The sequence below is a fragment of the Argopecten irradians genome, chromosome 12, assembly GCF_041381155.1.
Source record: "Argopecten irradians isolate NY chromosome 12, Ai_NY, whole genome shotgun sequence".
NCBI classification, from domain to species: domain Eukaryota; kingdom Metazoa; phylum Mollusca; class Bivalvia; order Pectinida; family Pectinidae; genus Argopecten; species Argopecten irradians.
Window position 1 is genome coordinate 41,547,885 of NC_091145.1, and position 15,180 is coordinate 41,563,064.

The following is a 15,180-nucleotide window of genomic DNA, read 5'->3' on the forward strand; positions in this document are numbered from 1 at the left end:
AAACCTCGGTGACTTTGCCTCCTTCTTTATGATGCTTTACCTTGTATTTCCTTACCCATCACTTTGGTAAACCTCGGCGACTTTGCCTCATTCTTTATGATACTTTACCCTCTATTTCCTTACCCATCACTTTGGTAAACCTCGGTGACTTTGCCTCCTTCTTTATGAAGCTTTACCCTGTATTTCCTTACCCATCACTTTAGTGAACCTAGGCGACTTTGCCTCATTCTTTTTGATGCTTTACCTTGTATTTCCTTACCCATCACTTTAGTGAACCTCGGCGACTTTGCCTCATTCTTTATGATACTTTACCCTCTATTTCCTTACCCATCACTTTGGTAAACCTCGGTGACTTTGCCTCATTCTTTTTGATGCTTTACCCTGTATTTCCTTACCCATCACTTTGGTAAACCTCGGTGACTTTGCCTCCTTCTTTATGAAGCTTTACCTTGTATTTCCTTACCCATCATTTTGGTAAACCTCGGTGACTTTGCCTCCTTCTTTATGAAGCTTTACCTTGTATTTCCTTACCCATCACTTTGGTAAACCTAGGCGACTTTGCCTCCTTCTTTATGAAGCTTTACCCTGTATTTCCTTACCCATCACTTTAGTGAACCTCCGCGACTTTGCCTCATTCTTTTTGATACTTTTCCCTGTATTTCCTTACCCATCACTTTGGTAAACCTCGGTGACTTTGCCTCATTCTTTTTGATGCTTTACCCTGTATTTCCTTACCCATCACTTTGGTAAGCCTCGGCGACTTTGCCTCATTCTTTATGATACTTTACCCTGTATTTCCTTACCCATCACTTTGGTAAACCTCGGTGACTTTGCCTCATTCTTTTTGATGCTTTACCCTGTATTTCCTTACCCATCACTTTGGTAAACCTCGGTGACTTTGCCTCATTCTTTTTGATGCTTTACCCTGTATTTCCTTACCCATCACTTTGGTAAACCTCGGTGACTTTGCCTCCTTCTTTATGAAGCTTTACCTTGTATTTCCTTACCCATCACTTTGGTAAACCTCGGTGACTTTGCCTCCTTCTTTATGAAGCTTTACCTTGTATTTCCTTACCCATCACTTTGGTAAACCTCGGTGACTTTGCCTCCTTCTTTATGAAGCTTTACCTTGTATTTCCTTACCCATCACTTTAGTGAACCTCGGCGACTTTGCCTCATTCTTTATGAAGCTTTACCCTGTATTTCCTTACCCATCACTTTAGTGAACCTCGGCGACTTTGCCTCATTCTTTTTGATGCTTTACCCTGTATTTCCTTACCCATCATTTTGGTAAACCTCGGTGACTTTGCCTCCTTCTTTATGAAGCTTTACCCTGTATTTCCTTACTCATCACTTTGGTGAAACTCGGTGACTTTGCCTCATTCTTTTTGATGCTTTACCCTGTATTTCCTTACCCATCATTTTGGTAAACCTCGGTGACTTTGCCTCCTTCTTTATGAAGCTTTACCCTTATTTCCTTACCCATCACTTTGGTAAACCTCAGTGACTTTGCCTCCTTCTTTATGATGCTTTACCCTGTATTTGCTTACCCATCACTTTGGTAAACCTAGGCGACTTTGCCTCCTTCTTTATGATGCTTTACCCTGTATTTCCTTACCCATCACTTTGGTAAACCTCGGTGACTTTGCCTCCTTCTTTATGATGCTTTACCCTGTATTTCCTTACCCATCACTTTGGTAAACCTTGGTGACTTTGCCTCCTTCTTTATGAAGCTTTACCCTGTATTTCCTTACCCATCACTTTAGTAAACCTCGGTGACTTTTCCTCCTTCTTTATGAAGCTTTACCCTGTATTTCCTTACCCATCACTTTGGTAAACCTCGGTGACTTTGCCTCCTTCTTTATGAAGCTTTACCCTGTATTTCCTTACCCATCACTTTGGTAAACCTAGGCGACATTGCCTCATTCTTTATGAAGCTTTACCCTGTATTTCCTTACCCATCACTTTGGTAAACCTCGGTGACTTTGCCTCCTTCTTTATGAAGCTTTACCCTGTATTTCCTTACCCATCACTTTGGTAAACCTCGGTGACTTTGCCTCCTTCTTTATGAAGCTTTACCCTGTATTTCCTTACCCATCACTTTGGTAAACCTAGGCGACATTGCCTCATGCTTTATGAAGCTTTACCCTGTATTTACTTACCCATCACTTTGGTAAACCTCGGCGACTTTGCCTCCTTCTTTATGAAGCTTTACCTTGTATTTACTTACCCATCACTTTGGTAAACCTAGGCGACATTGCCTCATTCTTTATGAAGCTTTACCCTGTATTTCCTTACCCATCACTTTGGTAAACCTCGGCGACTTTGCCTCATTCTTTATGAAGCTTTACCCTGTATTTCCTTACCCATCACTTTGGTAAACCTCCGCGACTTTGCCTCCTTCTTTATGAAGCTTTACCCTGTATTTCCTTACCCATCACTTTGGTAAACCTCGGCGACTTTGCCTCCTTCTTTATGAAGCTTTACCTTGTATTTCCTTACCCATCACTTTGGTAAACCTCGGTGACTTTGCCTCCTTCTTTATGAAGCTTTACCCTTATTTCCTTACCCATGACTTTGGTAAACCTCGGTGACTTTGCCTCCTTCTTTATGAAGCTTTACCCTGTATTTCCTTACCCATCACTTTGGTAAACCTAGGCGACTTTGCCTCATTCTTTATGATGCTTTACCCTGTATTTCCTTACCCATCACTTTGGTAAACCTCGGCAACTTTGCCTCATTCTTTATGAAGCTTTACCCTGTATTTCCTTACCCATCACTTTGGTAAACCTCGGCGACTTTGCCTCATTCTTTATGAAGCTTTACCCTGTATTTCCTTACCCATCACTTTGGTAAACCTCGACGACTTTGCCTCCTTCTTTATGAAGCTTTACCCTGTATTTCCTTACCCATCACTTTGGTAAACCTCGGCGACTTTGCCTCCTTCTTTATGAAGCTTTACCTTGTATTTCCTTACCCATCACTTTGGTAAACCTCGGTGACTTTGCCTCCTTCTTTATGAAGCTTTACCTTGTATTTCCTTACCCATCACTTTGGTAAACCTCGGTGACTTTGCCTCCTTCTTTATGAAGCTTTACCCTGTATTTCCTTACCCATCACTTTGGTAAACCTAGGCGACTTTGCCTCATTCTTTATGATGCTTTACCCTGTATTTCCTTACCCATCACTTTGGTAAACCTCGGCGACTTTGCCTCATTCTTTATGAAGCTTTACCCTGTATTTCCTTACCCATCACTTTGGTAAACCTCGGCGACTTTGCCTCCTTCTTTATGAAGCTTTACCCTGTATTTCCTTACCCATCACTTTGGTAAACCTCGGCGACTTTGCCTCCTTCTTTATGATGCTTTACCCTGTATTTCCTTACCCATCACTTTGGTAAACCTAGGCGACATTGCCTCATTCTTTATGAAGCTTTACCCTGTATTTCCTTACCCATCACTTTGGTAAACCTCGGCGACTTTGCCTCATTCTTTATGAAGCTTTACCCTGTATTTCCTTACCCATCACTTTGGTAAACCTCGGTGACTTTGCCTCATTCTTTATGAAGCTTTACCCTGTATTTCCTTACCCATCACTTTGGTAAACCTAGGCGACTTTGCCTCATTCTTTTTGATGCTTTACCCTGTATTTCCTTACCCATCACTTTGGTAAACCTCGGCGACTTTGCCTCATTCTTTATTAAGCTTTACCCTGTATTTCCTTACCCATCACTTTGGTAAACCTAGGCGACATTGCCTCATTCTTTATGAAGCTTTACCCTGTATTTCCTTACCCATCACTTTGGTAAACCTCGGTGACTTTGCCTCCTTCTTTATGAAGCTTTACCCTGTATTTCCTTACCCATCACTTTGGTAAACCTAGGTGACTTTGCCTCATTCTTTATGAAGCTTTACCCTGTATTTCCTTACCCATCACTTTGGTAAACCTCGGCGACTTTGCCTCCTTCTTTATGAAGCTTTACCCTGTATTTCCTTACCCATCACTTTGGTAAACCTAGGCGACATTGCCTCATTCTTTATGAAGCTTTACCCTGTATTTCCTTACCCATCACTTTGGTAAACCTCGGTGACTTTGCCTCCTTCTTTATGAAGCTTTACCCTGTATTTCCTTACCCATCACTTTGGTAAACCTCGGCGACTTTGCCTCATTCTTTATGAAGCTTTACCCTGTATTTCCTTACCCATCACTTTAGTGAACCTCGGCGACTTTGCCTCCTTCTTTATGAAGCTTTACCCTGTATTTCCTTACCCATCACTTTGGTAAACCTAGGCGACATTGCCTCATTCTTTATGAAGCTTTACCCTGTATTTCCTTACCCATCACTTTGGTAAACCTCGGTGACTTTGCCTCCTTCTTTATGAAGCTTTACCCTGTATTTCCTTACCCATCACTTTGGTAAACCTCGGTGACTTTGCCTCCTTCTTTATGAAGCTTTACCCTGTATTTCCTTACCCATCACTTTGGTAAACCTGCGGTGACTTTGCCTCCTTCTTTATGAAGCTTTACCCTGTATTTCCTTACCCATCACTTTGGTAAACCTCGGTGACTTTGCCTCCTTCTTTATGAAGCTTTACCCTGTATTTCCTTACCCATCACTTTGGTAAACCTCGGTGACTTTGCCTCCTTCTTTATGAAGCTTTACCCTGTATTTCCTTACCCATCACTTTGGTAAACCTCGGCGACTTTGCCTCATTCTTTATGAAGCTTTACCCTGTATTTCCTTACCCATCACTTTGGTAAACCTCGGTGACTTTGCCTCCTTCTTTATGAAGCTTTACCCTGTATTTCCTTACCCATCACTTTGGTAAACCTCGGTGACTTTGCCTCCTTTCTTTATCTTTATGAAGCTTTACCCTGTATTTCCTTACCCATCACTTTGGTAAACCTCGGCGACTTTGCCTCATTCTTTATGAAGCTTTACCCTGTATTTCCTTACCCATCACTTTGGTAAACCTCGGCGACTTTGCCTCCTTCTTTATGAAGCTTTACCCTGTATTTCCTTACCCATCACTTTGGTAAACCTAGGCGACATTGCCTCATTCTTTATGAAGCTTTACCCTGTATTTCCTTACCCATCACTTTGGTAAACCTCGGCGACTTTGCCTCATTCTTTATGAAGCTTTACCCTGTATTTCCTTACCCATCACTTTGGTAAACCTCGGCGACTTTGCCTCCTTCTTTATGAAGCTTTACCCTGTATTTCCTTACCCATCACTTTGGTAAACCTCGGCGACTTTGCCTCCTTCTTTATGAAGCTTTACCCTGTATTTCCTTACCCATCACTTTGGTAAACCTCGGCGACTTTGCCTCCTTCTTTATGAAGCTTTACCCTGTATTTCCTTACCCATCACTTTGGTAAACCTAGGCGACATTGCCTCATTCTTTATGAAGCTTTACCCTGTATTTCCTTACCCATCACTTTGGTAAACCTCGGTGACTTTGCCTCCTTCTTTATGAAGCTTTACCCTGTATTTCCTTACCCATCACTTTGGTAAACCTCGGCGACTTTGCCTCATTCTTTATGAAGCTTTACCCTGTATTTCCTTACCCATCACTTTGGTAAACCTCGGCGACTTTGCCTCCTTCTTTATGAAGCTTTACCCTGTATTTCCTTACCCATCACTTTGGTAAACCTCGGCGACTTTGCCTCCTTCTTTATGAAGCTTTACCCTGTATTTCCTTACCCATCACTTTGGTAAACCTCGGTGACTTTGCCTCCTTCTTTATGAAGCTTTACCCTGTATTTCCTTACCCATCACTTTGGTAAACCTCAGTGACTTTGCCTCCTTCTTTATGAAGCTTTACCCTGTATTTCCTTACCCATCACTTTGGTAAACCTCAGTGACTTTGCCTCCTTCTTTATGAAGCTTTACCCTGTATTTCCTTACCCATCACTTTGGTAAACCTCGGCGACTTTGCCTCCTTCTTTATGAAGCTTTACCCTGTATTTCCTTACCCATCACTTTGGTAAACCTCGGCGACTTTGCCTCCTTCTTTATGAAGCTTTACCTTGTATTTCCTTACCCATCACTTTGGTAAACCTCAGTGACTTTGCCTCCTTCTTTATGAAGCTTTACCCTGTATTTCCTTACCCATCACTTTGGTAAACCTCAGTGACTTTGCCTCCTTCTTTATGAAGCTTTACCCTGTATTTCCTTACCCATCACTTTGGTAAACCTCGGCGACTTTGCCTCCTTCTTTATGATGCTTTACCCTGTATTTCCTTACCCATCACTTTGGTAAACCTCGGCGACTTTGCCTCATTCTTTATGAAGCTTTACCCTGTATTTCCTTACCCATCACTTTGGTAAACCTAGGCGACTTTGCCTCATTCTTTATGAAGCTTTACCCTGTATTTCCTTACCCATCACTTTGGTAAACCTCGGCGACTTTGCCTCCTTCTTTATGAAGCTTTACCCTGTATTTCCTTACCCATCACTTTGGTAAACCTAGGCGACATTGCCTCATTCTTTATGAAGCTTTACCCTGTATTTCCTTACCCATCACTTTGGTAAACCTCGGTGACTTTGCCTCCTTCTTTATGAAGCTTTACCCTGTATTTCCTTACCCATCACTTTGGTAAACCTCGGCGACATTGCCTCATTCTTTATGAAGCTTTACCCTGTATTTCCTTACCCATCACTTTGGTAAACCTCGGTGACTTTGCCTCCTTCTTTATGAAGCTTTACCCTGTATTTCCTTACCCATCACTTTGGTAAACCTAGGCGACATTGCCTCATTCTTTATGAAGCTTTACCCTGTATTTCCTTACCCATCACTTTGGTAAACCTCGGTGACTTTGCCTCCTTCTTTATGAAGCTTTACCCTGTATTTCCTTACCCATCACTTTGGTAAACCTAGGCGACATTGCCTCATTCTTTATGAAGCTTTACCCTGTATTTCCTTACCCATCACTTTGGTAAACCTCGGCGACTTTGCCTCATTCTTTATGAAGCTTTACCCTGTATTTCCTTACCCATCACTTTGGTAAACCTCGGCGACTTTGCCTCCTTCTTTATGAAGCTTTACCCTGTATTTCCTTACCCATCACTTTGGTAAACCTCGGCGACTTTGCCTCCTTCTTTATGAAGCTTTACCTTGTATTTCCTTACCCATCACTTTGGTAAACCTCAGTGACTTTGCCTCCTTCTTTATGAAGCTTTACCCTGTATTTCCTTACCCATCACTTTGGTAAACCTCAGTGACTTTGCCTCCTTCTTTATGAAGCTTTACCCTGTATTTCCTTACCCATCACTTTGGTAAACCTAGGCGACTTTGCCTCATTCTTTATGATGCTTTACCCTGTATTTCCTTACCCATCACTTTGGTAAACCTCGGCGACTTTGCCTCCTTCTTTATGAAGCTTTACCCTGTATTTCCTTACCCATCACTTTGGTAAACCTCGGCGACTTTGCCTCATTCTTTATGAAGCTTTACCCTGTATTTCCTTACCCATCACTTTGGTAAACCTCGGCGACTTTGCCTCCTTCTTTATGAAGCTTTACCCTGTATTTCCTTACCCATCACTTTGGTAAACCTCGGCGACTTTGCCTCATTCTTTATGAAGCTTTACCCTGTATTTCCTTACCCATCACTTTGGTAAACCTCTCGGCGACTTTGCCTCATTCTTTATGAAGCTTTACCCTGTATTTCCTTACCCATCACTTTGGTAAACCTCGGCGACTTTGCCTCATTCTTTATGAAGCTTTACCCTGTATTTCCTTACCCATCACTTTGGTAAACCTCGGCGACTTTGCCTCATTCTTTATGAAGCTTTACCCTGTATTTCCTTACCCATCACTTTGGTAAACCTCGGGCGACTTTGCCTCATTCTTTATGAAGCTTTACCCTGTATTTCCTTACCCATCACTTTGGTAAACCTCGGCGACTTTGCCTCATTCTTTATGAAGCTTTACCCTGTATTTCCTTACCCATCACTTTGGTAAACCTCGGTGACTTTGCCTCCTTCTTTATGAAGCTTTACCCTGTATTTCCTTACCCATCACTTTGGTAAACCTCGGTGACTTTGCCTCCTTCTTTATGAAGCTTTACCCTGTATTTCCTTACCCATCACTTTGGTAAACCTAGGCGACATTGCCTCATGCTTTATGAAGCTTTACCCTGTATTTACTTACCCATCACTTTGGTAAACCTCGGCGACTTTGCCTCCTTCTTTATGAAGCTTTACCTTGTATTTACTTACCCATCACTTTGGTAAACCTAGGCGACATTGCCTCATGCTTTATGAAGCTTTACCCTGTATTTACTTACCCATCACTTTGGTAAACCTCGGCGACTTTGCCTCATTCTTTATGAAGCTTTACCCTGTATTTCCTTACCCATCACTTTGGTAAACCTCGGCGACTTTGCCTCATTCTTTATGAAGCTTTACCCTGTATTTCCTTACCCATCACTTTGGTAAACCTCGGCGACTTTGCCTCCTTCTTTATGAAGCTTTACCCTGTATTTCCTTACCCATCACTTTGGTAAACCTCGGTGACTTTGCCTCCTTCTTTATGAAGCTTTACCCTGTATTTCCTTACCCATCACTTTGGTAAACCTAGGCGACTTTGCCTCCTTCTTTATGATGCTTTACCCTGTATTTCCTTACCCATCACTTTGGTAAACCTAGGCGACTTTGCCTCCTTCTTTATGATGCTTTACCCTGTATTTCCTTACCCATCACTTTGGTAAACCTCGGCGACTTTGCCTCATTCTTTATGATGCTTTACCCTGTATTTCCTTACCCATCACTTTGGTAAACCTCGGCGACTTTGCCTCATTCTTTATGAAGCTTTACCCTGTATTTCCTTACCCATCACTTTGGTAAACCTCGACGACTTTGCCTCCTTCTTTATGAAGCTTTACCCTGTATTTCCTTACCCATCACTTTGGTAAACCTCGGCGACTTTGCCTCCTTCTTTATGAAGCTTTACCTTGTATTTCCTTACCCATCACTTTGGTAAACCTCGGTGACTTTGCCTCCTTCTTTATGAAGCTTTACCTTGTATTTCCTTACCCATCACTTTGGTAAACCTCAGTGACTTTGCCTCCTTCTTTATGAAGCTTTACCCTGTATTTCCTTACCCATCACTTTGGTAAACCTAGGCGACTTTGCCTCATTCTTTATGATGCTTTACCCTGTATTTCCTTACCCATCACTTTGGTAAACCTCGGCGACTTTGCCTCATTCTTTATGAAGCTTTACCCTGTATTTCCTTACCCATCATTTGGTAAACCTCGGCGACTTTGCCTCATTCTTTATGATGCTTTACCCTGTATTTCCTTACCCATCACTTTGGTAAACCTCGGCGACTTTGCCTCCTTCTTTATGATGCTTTACCTTGTATTTCCTTACCCATCACTTTGGTAAACCTCGGCGACTTTGCCTCATTCTTTATGATACTTTACCCTCTATTTCCTTACCCATCACTTTGGTAAACCTCGGTGACTTTGCCTCATTCTTTTTGATGCTTTACCCTGTATTTCCTTACCCATCACTTTGGTAAACCTCAGTGACTTTGCCTCCTTCTTTATGAAGCTTTACCCTGTATTTCCTTACCCATCACTTTGGTAAACCTCGGCGACTTTGCCTCCTTCTTTATGATGCTTTACCTTGTATTTCCTTACCCATCACTTTGGTAAACCTCGGCGACTTTGCCTCCTTCTTTATGAAGCTTTACCCTGTATTTCCTTACCCATCACTTTGGTAAACCTCGGCGACTTTGCCTCCTTCTTTATGATGCTTTACCTTGTATTTCCTTACCCATCACTTTGGTAAACCTCGGCGACTTTGCCTCCTTCTTTATGAAGCTTTACCCTGTATTTCCTTACAGTCTAGTGTTGATTTGGTCAATTTAATGGTGCTTCTTCATAAAGTTATCCTCTTGGCCTACTTAGATAACAAAGGATTATTTTAAAACGAGCTGTATTGTAATTGATAAGAAAACATATTCTGTAGGACAAAACTAAATATTTTCTTTGATAGAGTATGTACGGTATTCTATCCCCTGTCTTATTTTTGAGCCCTCAAATTAACCTTCCTTGAATTAAAACTTTAGTTAAATGCAGACTGAAAATTTTGACTTTTAGAAAAAAAGGGTACCTTAATTTTCATTTTCTATGCTTAAATAGGATATGGGGACAGGGTAAATGCAAACCCTGTTTAGCTGGGACTGTGATCCTTTATGTAGTATGATAAAATTGGATTATTCATTGCTTGAAACTTCATTATATCAAAATGAATGAAATTGAAGTCACACCAAAGATGTTCTTGGTGTTTGGTGTTAGAAGAGAAGATTGAATGTACATAGAATAAGGTTTTATGTCTGTTACTGGGTAAAATACTCAGACAAATTCTGATTGTTGCAGAAAATAATTATTTTGAAGTCTTCAATATTATTTTGAAGTCTTCAATAATTGGAAACTTTCACCTAGAAAATTATCATGATAGACAATGCATGTTTTCCATGTGTTTTGAATGTTTAAAGTACTTCAGGCCGGTAAACATGTTGTGATAAGAAATTACCTATTTACAGCTTATTGTTGACAGATCAGTAACATAATGTCAAAATTGTACATGTATCACATATTTTGTTACAGTCAAATGAACGTATCATGAAGGTTTCCGCAGATGGTGGAAAGAAATGGTTTGAGGCACAACTTCCTACACTCGACTCTGACATGGTAGGTGTCAAGGTTATAAATGTTCGCCGGAATACACATATGGCTCTGATTGCTCTAAATAAAAAAACACTTTACTTATGTCAAAACATCAGTCATTTCTTTATATAACTTAAATCCGTTTTTGAGTTTCGATTTTGGGTTAGAATTTCTTATTTAACTATTGGTAATTATGTCGTTTTTAAATTTGCAAGAAATTACAAAAAAAAAGCACTTTCAAAAAGGATAGAAAACTTTTTATTTTCAATAAAAATCAGCATTTTCCTGTCTTACTTACACATCACGTTGGCGCTTACCATCCGAGAGCTCTCTGTGTAGACCTTTAATATCAAAATATTACACAACTAAATGTTAAAATGGATCAAGACAGGTAGCAGTCCTAAATGAACACTTTCCTTCGTCAGATGTATTCATTATCTTTCTAAATCAAAGGATGACTGCTACATGCAATACACACAGTTAATTATATAATATGTATTACATGTATTGCTTTATAGTACATTCTTCACTGAGTTACCAGTATGTTTTTATGCCTTCAGTTTTACTCTGTCATGGACATGGAAGAAGATTTGGTTTTCATGCACGTCGATGATCCAGGAGGTTTGTTTATATTTCACAATTAAAATCACTTATTTGATGCAACTGAAGAGTACTAGGTGGATCAAAAGTTCATATACATCATGGCTTAAAACAGTTCTTACTGTTGACACATAATGTATTAAACTAAACATGAAAATTGTGTGATATTTTCAACACAAATCCTTTCGTTTGCATCTTTTATAGTAAAGCCAGCCTAGTTTTGAATAAAATGTTAAAATCTTGCTGAGTGTTAAAATCTCGCTGAGAACATACTGATTTTGTTGATGCTGTGACGTCACGAGGCTGCAGTGAATGGGTAGCCATGTGATACAACCTCTGGCGTGTGTATTGCCCTAGACTAGCCAGTATTACACCCATAGGTATAGGAGATAATAAAATATTACCAAGATTGACTTTACCTAAATGCTGACCTTTTACAGATACAGGGCACGGTACCCTATACACATCTGGAGGTAAGGGTGTAATCTACTCACGTTCTCTGGAGAAACACTTATACCCAAACTACGGCGACACCACCGACTTCTACAGGATGGACTCCATGAGGGGCGTGTACTTCGCCAGTCAGATGAGTGGTGACGACAGCATACACTCCATGATAACCTACAATCAAGGAGGCAGCTGGCAGCCTCTCCCTCGCCCACAAGGCGCTGACTGTAAAGATGAATCCAAGGTACAGGGAAATATTTTGATGTTCATGTTTCATTTAAAGGCATATTTTTGTTTAATACTTTTAATACTTTATTTACAATTTTTATATCACTGATTATCATCATTATATAATTGATTATCATTATTATATCACTGATTATCATTATTATATCACTAATTATCATTAGTATATCATTAATTATAAATTGTTATATAATTAATTATCATTATTATATCACTGATGATCATTATTATATCACTGATTGTCATTATTATATCATTAATTATAATTGTTATATAATTAATTTTAATTTTTATATCACTGATTATCATCATTATATCACTGATTGTCATTATTATATCATTAATTATAATTGTTATATAATTAATTATAATTGTTATATCACTGATTATCATTATTATATCACTGATTGTCATTATTATATCACTGATTATCATTATTATATCATTGATTATCATTATATTAGCATTATCATATCATTGATTTAAATCTGTCTAACTATGTAACACAATGGCACTTCAGACTCAATGTTGTTACCTGGATTTTGATTGTCTTTATTTTTTGTGCCAGGCCTGTAACCTACAGATACACAACACCTACAGTATAACCCGAGGTATCCTGGCTCAGTCTCCGGTCAGTGTTTCTAGTGCGGTCGGTGTGGCCATGGTACATGGTAAGTATAATCAGCCATTTACGTGGCGTTGTTATCACACAACTGGCCCGTCCAGCCATGTCATATGGCCATGTCATAAATATTGTAAGACACACATGTAATAACACTATTATGGCATCATATGTAGTTTTGACGTGATAATCTTCATGTGACGTCACATGATTGTTCCTGTAGACTGAAACGTCACATCCGAGCAGGATTTTTAGAGACGAAATTAAAAGTTTCACCTGGATTTCTATTAATAAAGGTTATGTGATTAATTGAATCTTACACTCATGACTATGTAATATAAATTTTATCAAACTTTTTAGATAATTTGATATGCCACTCGGCTAAAGGCTCTTTAGCAATGATTGTGTTTCATCTTATGATCTGTCATAATGTGTTCTGTGAGTTTGCTGTCCATAAATTTTTCATAATTTTAGCTTGCTTCTCAAAGAGCGGAATCTCTGGCATCAGTGTCAGCATCAATGTCTGCATTGGTTAAAGGTTTGGTGCAAGTGGTGATATTGTACTGTTATCTTACAAACGATATTGATCTTTTTATTTGATTGTTGTGAAGGGTATGGACAATCATTTTAAAGAAGAAAATGCTAAATTTTGATAACTTCAAAGAGGCCAAATGGGCCAAAATTATCAGGTGGAATTTTTGGTACAAGTTGTGAGATGTTGTCCTTGTACAATGATTGATGTAATCCTTGTATTGTAGGACACGTGGCTGATGCTCTCCAGACAACCAATCCTGATGTGTATGTAACTCGAGATGGTGGATACAAATGGTTCAAGGTAAACCTAACTTTGATGTGATAACTATTCAGGTGTTTTCTTAACACTTATTTATTGCTTAAATAGCTGAGAAACTTAATGGTATGTTAGTGTTGATTTTTGAGTGCCCTGTCTTTGATGATTTATGTTTTACTATCCACTCAAACAGAATCTTGGTCAAGTTACTCTTTGTCAACAAAAATGACTTTTAGATTAAAACCTAACATTTACATGTAATGCTCTTGTTGTTGACCTTTAGTTGCTTTAGGCCAAGGATGGTGACTGTCTGATCATTGATTAAGTGTTTGACTTTGAGTGACTTGATTCAAGTCATGAGTTACCACTGACCTGGAGTGGCTTGTTTAGGCCATGAGTTGCCCCTTGACCTCTAATGAGTTATTTGTTACCTTGAATGAATTCATTCAATTCATGAGTTGCCCCTTGACCTATGTCAGTTTAATTTTGACCTTGAATGACTTGTTTAGGCCATGAGATGCCCCTTCACTTTGAGTTACTTGTATAGGCCCCGAGTTGCCCCTGGACCTTTGTCGGTTTATTTTTGACCTTGTGTGGCTTTATTTCAGACTCTAAATTGTCTCTACTGTCCGTTTATTTTTGACTTTGTGTGGCTCTGTTTCAGGCCCTGAGTTGTCCCTACTTTCAATTTATTTTTGACCTTGTGTGGCTCTGTTTCAGGCCCTGGATGGCCCCCATCACTACCACATCGCTGACAGTGGCAGTCTCCTGGTGGCTGTCCCCTCCGACACTGACAGACCAACCGTCATCAAGTTTTCCACAGACGAGGGGCGGTGCTGGCACTCCTACAAGTTTATAGCCAATGAGACAGAGGCCATCAAGTTTACTGGTCTACTGACTGAGCCTGGCTCAACGTCCATGACAGTGTCTGTCTGGGGCTACCATCCAACAACCAGAAAATGGACCACCTTCGTATTTGACTTCCAAAATGTCCTCAAACAGAAGTGTAAGTGTAGAAAATTATTGACAAAACGAAACATCAGAACTCAAAATATGGCCTATTTATCTGTGTACAATATATTTCTCTAGTTATTATATAGAGTCGGTGTAGCAATATACACCCAAGGAATTACTGTAAAGGTGACATATGTCATTTATTGTAAGTTATATCAGATCTAACATGTCCTGATTGAAAAGGTTTAATTACAAGTGACACAGCTCACTAATCATATACTTAAAGACTCCTTATTGATAACAAAAATGATAGAGTTGAAGAAACTTGTGTCTTAGTCAGGTTACTATTACCTAGACACTGGAGCATTGTACTTGGGCCGTGGGTTCACTAAGACGAGGCATTGTATCATTTTCAAACAGCAAATCACTCAGACACATGTTCAGGCACATTTTCACCGTTGATGAACATATATGATCTGTAGATTTGTCATGTAAATCTGTTTTTCAGTTTCTTGTTACATGTATCAAAAACTTAAGGCTAGGAAGATAATATTTGTTTTTACTGATTTCCAGGTACATCCAATGACTATGAAGACTGGCTCGCTCATGAATCTTTACGAAAATATGAAAGTGATTCAATGAAGGGCTGCTTACTGGGAGAGAAAGAAACATTTAAGAGATTAAAACAGGACTCTTGGTAAGATTTCAAATTCTCTTGGACATGTTGTTTATACCATAATTTAACAACACAAAATATCAGTTACTGATAGATAAACAACACAAAATATCAGTTACGGATTGATAAACAACACAAAATATCAGTTACGTATTGATAAAC

At 39.5% G+C, this 15,180-nt stretch overlaps 1 protein-coding gene across 4 annotated transcripts in view; it reads left to right on the forward strand.

The window, feature by feature from the left end:
- LOC138335872 (sortilin-like) overlaps positions 1 to 15,180 on the forward strand; it is a 53,675-nt gene that overhangs the window by 19,939 nt on the left and 18,556 nt on the right. For all 4 annotated transcript variants that reach the window (XR_011210342.1, XM_069285042.1, XM_069285044.1 and 1 more), the window contains 7 exons: positions 10,624 to 10,707; positions 11,244 to 11,304; positions 11,724 to 11,974; positions 12,545 to 12,647; positions 13,357 to 13,433; positions 14,109 to 14,394; positions 14,916 to 15,039. Coding sequence is in view for 3 of the 4 variants with exons in the window: in XM_069285042.1 (XP_069141143.1) it covers positions 10,624 to 10,707; positions 11,244 to 11,304; positions 11,724 to 11,974; positions 12,545 to 12,647; positions 13,357 to 13,433; positions 14,109 to 14,394; positions 14,916 to 15,039 (986 nt within the window). In the remaining variant the exon portion in view is untranslated. The remainder of the gene's footprint in view (positions 1 to 10,623; positions 10,708 to 11,243; positions 11,305 to 11,723; positions 11,975 to 12,544; positions 12,648 to 13,356; positions 13,434 to 14,108; positions 14,395 to 14,915; positions 15,040 to 15,180) is intronic.